The following is a 3204-nucleotide window of genomic DNA, read 5'->3' on the forward strand; positions in this document are numbered from 1 at the left end:
AACCACTGTGTTTTTACACTGGCCTGGAACTCCCCAGGTAGATTCACCTGGTTAGCTTGTGAGCCCCAGGGCAAGGACTGTAAGCAGGAGCCACTAAACCGGTTTCTCTTTCTGGTTTTGAATACGGGTTCTGGGAATTGAACTCAGGCGCTAAAGCTTGCAAGGCAACTGCTTAACCAACTGAGCCATCTACCCTGCCTCTCATTTTGTTTTTCTAGACAGTCTCAGTAATAAAACCCAGGCCAGACTTGAACTACATATAATATTCCTGTGTCAGTCTCCCAAGTGCTAGGATCATGTTGACTCATTTTACAATTTTAGGGTTGCTGGTGGTGGAGAGACAAGGCCTCACTCTGTAGCCCAGGCTAACCCTGAGCTCCCATGTGCCTGACTATAAGCATAAACCACCATGCCTACTTTAGAAGGATTCTTCCTTCTTCTAAAGTTAGGAGAGGAAACTATTAATTCACTAAAAATTGCAAAACACAGCACTTGGGAAGCTGAGGCTGGAGGATTGTGATTTTGAAGTCAGTGAAAGCCTGTCTCAAACAAACAAGCAAAATACATACTACAGTTCTAAATAGGAAAAGGAACGGAGTTCTTCAACAGCCCTGATCTTTTAGCGTTCAAATCAACTGAAGAGATCTGTAATCTTTTACTCAATATCATCAGACCAAAAAAAAAAAAAAAATCTCTATAAAAAGTAAATACTCAGAAACATGCAGAATGCTGAACTATGTGAAAGTTTGACTTTCACACTCTGGAACTGAACAACAGGCGTGATAGCACACGCCTTTAATTCTGGCACTTGGGAGGCAGAGGCAAGCAGGTCGCTGTGAGTTCAAGGCCAGCCTGGTCTACAAAGTGACTGCCAGGGCTGGAGAAACCCTGTCTCAAGGGTTAAATAAATAAACAAACAAATCAATCAATCAATCAATCAATCAATCAATCAATCTTAGTCTGGAACTGAAAGGAAAAATCACCCCTAGGGTTTACCCCTAAAGGAAAGCACCTTGCTATTCACTCCTCACCTTGTTGAGTTCTTCTATTCTTCTGATTAGGTACGGGTTGCTGGAGGAATTCTCAAAGTAAACATAATCTGCAATTAAAAAGTTACAGGACTTTTCAGGAAATGGTTCACAGTAGTCAGCTTCCCTCTGATTTTTTAGATAGGGTAACATGGTGTAGCCCTGGATGTCTTAGAGCTTGCCATGTTAACCAGGCTGGCCTCAAGCTCACAGAGCTCTGCTCGCCTCTGCTAGGATTAAAGTGCTGGGATTAGAAGCCTGCGACAGTTTATTGGGCTAAAACTTTCTGCAGCAGGTAACTCACCTCAGTAAGTAGGTAGGTTACACCCAACTTACCACAACCTCAGTAAACTGTACCATGTCTGTTACTTCCCTAGAGTCCCCACTTCTGAGTAGCCCAAACTGATTTGTAAATCAGTATCCCCCTGCTTCAGACTCCCAAGTGCTGGGACTGGCAACATGCACCACACCCTGCTTAGGTTTCTCTCACTTTTGCTTTTAGAAATAGCTTTCCATTAGTCCAAGATGGCAAGAACTAGCTATGTAGCTGAGACTGGCCCTCAACTCTGAAGCTTCCTGCCCCCACCTCTTACAGGCTGAATTTACTGGCACGTGCCACATGCCCAACCTTAAATTAGTTCTTTAATTTCAAAAAGAAGAAGCCTGACTCGGTGTAGTGGGGTGGGGTGGCAAAGACAGGATTACAAAGCAAGGGCCAGGCACAGTTACACAGCAAGACCTTGTTTCAAAGAAAGAAAAGAAAAGAAAAGAAAGAAGGGGGGGGGGGGTTGGAGAGAGAGAAAGAGAAAAAACCTAAGCCTTAAGTCCCAGCACTTGGGAAGCAGAGGCAGACAGATCTCTGTGAGACCAGCCTGGTCTATAGAGTGAGTTCCAGGGCAGCTAGGGCTATGTAAACACCATGTCTCAAACAAAACAAAACAAAAACCACCACAACAATGTTACATCTTGGTCAGTTATTTATCAGAGCTCACTGAGGCATGCTCCCAGCCCAGCTTCTGCATCCTCTCCCTCCAATCCAGTCAGCCCTGGAGAATGTTTCTTACATAAAACTGTTGACCTAAGACAAATTCAGAGCAAAGAGGAGGGCTTACCAGCCCAACTTCAATTCAAGCATCAACTTAAAAAAAAAAAAAAAAAAGGAAAGAAAGCCAGCGGCAGAGTGGGTAAGAGAAAGCTTGGTAACAAACTTTTCCATGCTCAACCTGGGAAGGTGGGGAATAGGGCAGGGCTACTTGCTTGAGAGGCAGGGCTGTCTAGGGAGGGTGTTGAGATCTTTTTACCCTTTTATCATATTTGATCCAACTCCATTTAGGCTCTTTTCTTATAAAGACATCATGGCAAGTTTTCAACTAAACCTGCAGGATTTTTCCAAGCGTGGCTTTTCCTCCAGAGTCGCTGGAAACTTCCCACTGTGTGTTTACCTGAGAGACTAGACTGCACAGTCACTGTCTACCTTCCCGGCTCTCTCCCGGCTCTCCACTGCTAAGTGGCCTCATTTAGCCAGGCCATTCCCCACCATCAGGAGCTCAGCTAATGAGCAAAGAAGGAAGAGCAAGTCTCACTCACAAACATGCCACTTATCTGAATTATTATTTTACCAGGAAGGAGGGAGGGAGGGCGTCGTGAGCAGGGAAAGTTTGTTTGACCTTATTTCTCTCTTCTGCAGAAGGCTAGGAAGACAGACAGCAGAGCCAACGTCTAGGCTGGGCTCAATTCCCCACCTGGGGCTGCGGTTCCCTGCCCCCCCTACACACACACACACAGCCTCCACTCCTAGGGGGGCTGAACGAAAAAACGAAGGGAATGGGGGTGAAGCAGCGAAGGTGCAGAGTCCTGGCTCGGCAAACAGGCCTGTCCAGCTGTGCTCCCTATCTGGGCCACCATCGCCCCAAGCCCACACTAACACCGAAGCAGAAGCAGGGTCGGGGAGGGGGAGGTTGTCCCCAGCACCCCCCCACACACCCCCAGTGCCCAAAAGCCACGCGAGGAAAAAAGCCACTCGGCTAGGGGGCTTGCAGGGGCCCTGTCCCTTTGGGGCGTTCGTAAAGAGGGTGTCCGATGCGTGTCCCCAGAAGAGGCCTGGCCCTGAGACGCCGGGCAGCGGCGGTGGGGGAGGGGAGTGGGGGTGGGGAGCCCCCCGCGCCCCGCCCGCGGC

The 3204-nt window shown here is 47.9% G+C and overlaps 1 protein-coding gene across 1 annotated transcript in view; it reads right to left on the reverse strand.

The window, feature by feature from the left end:
- Mta3 (metastasis associated 1 family member 3) overlaps nt 1-3204 on the reverse strand; it is a 130064-nt gene that overhangs the window by 118398 nt on the left and 8462 nt on the right. The window contains exon 3 of the mRNA XM_005360744.3: nt 1032-1099. Within this exon, the coding sequence (XP_005360801.2) occupies nt 1032-1099 (68 nt within the window). The remainder of the gene's footprint in view (nt 1-1031; nt 1100-3204) is intronic.

Source organism: Microtus ochrogaster, linkage group LG3, assembly GCF_000317375.1.
Source record: "Microtus ochrogaster isolate Prairie Vole_2 linkage group LG3, MicOch1.0, whole genome shotgun sequence".
Lineage (NCBI taxonomy): Eukaryota > Metazoa > Chordata > Mammalia > Rodentia > Cricetidae > Microtus > Microtus ochrogaster.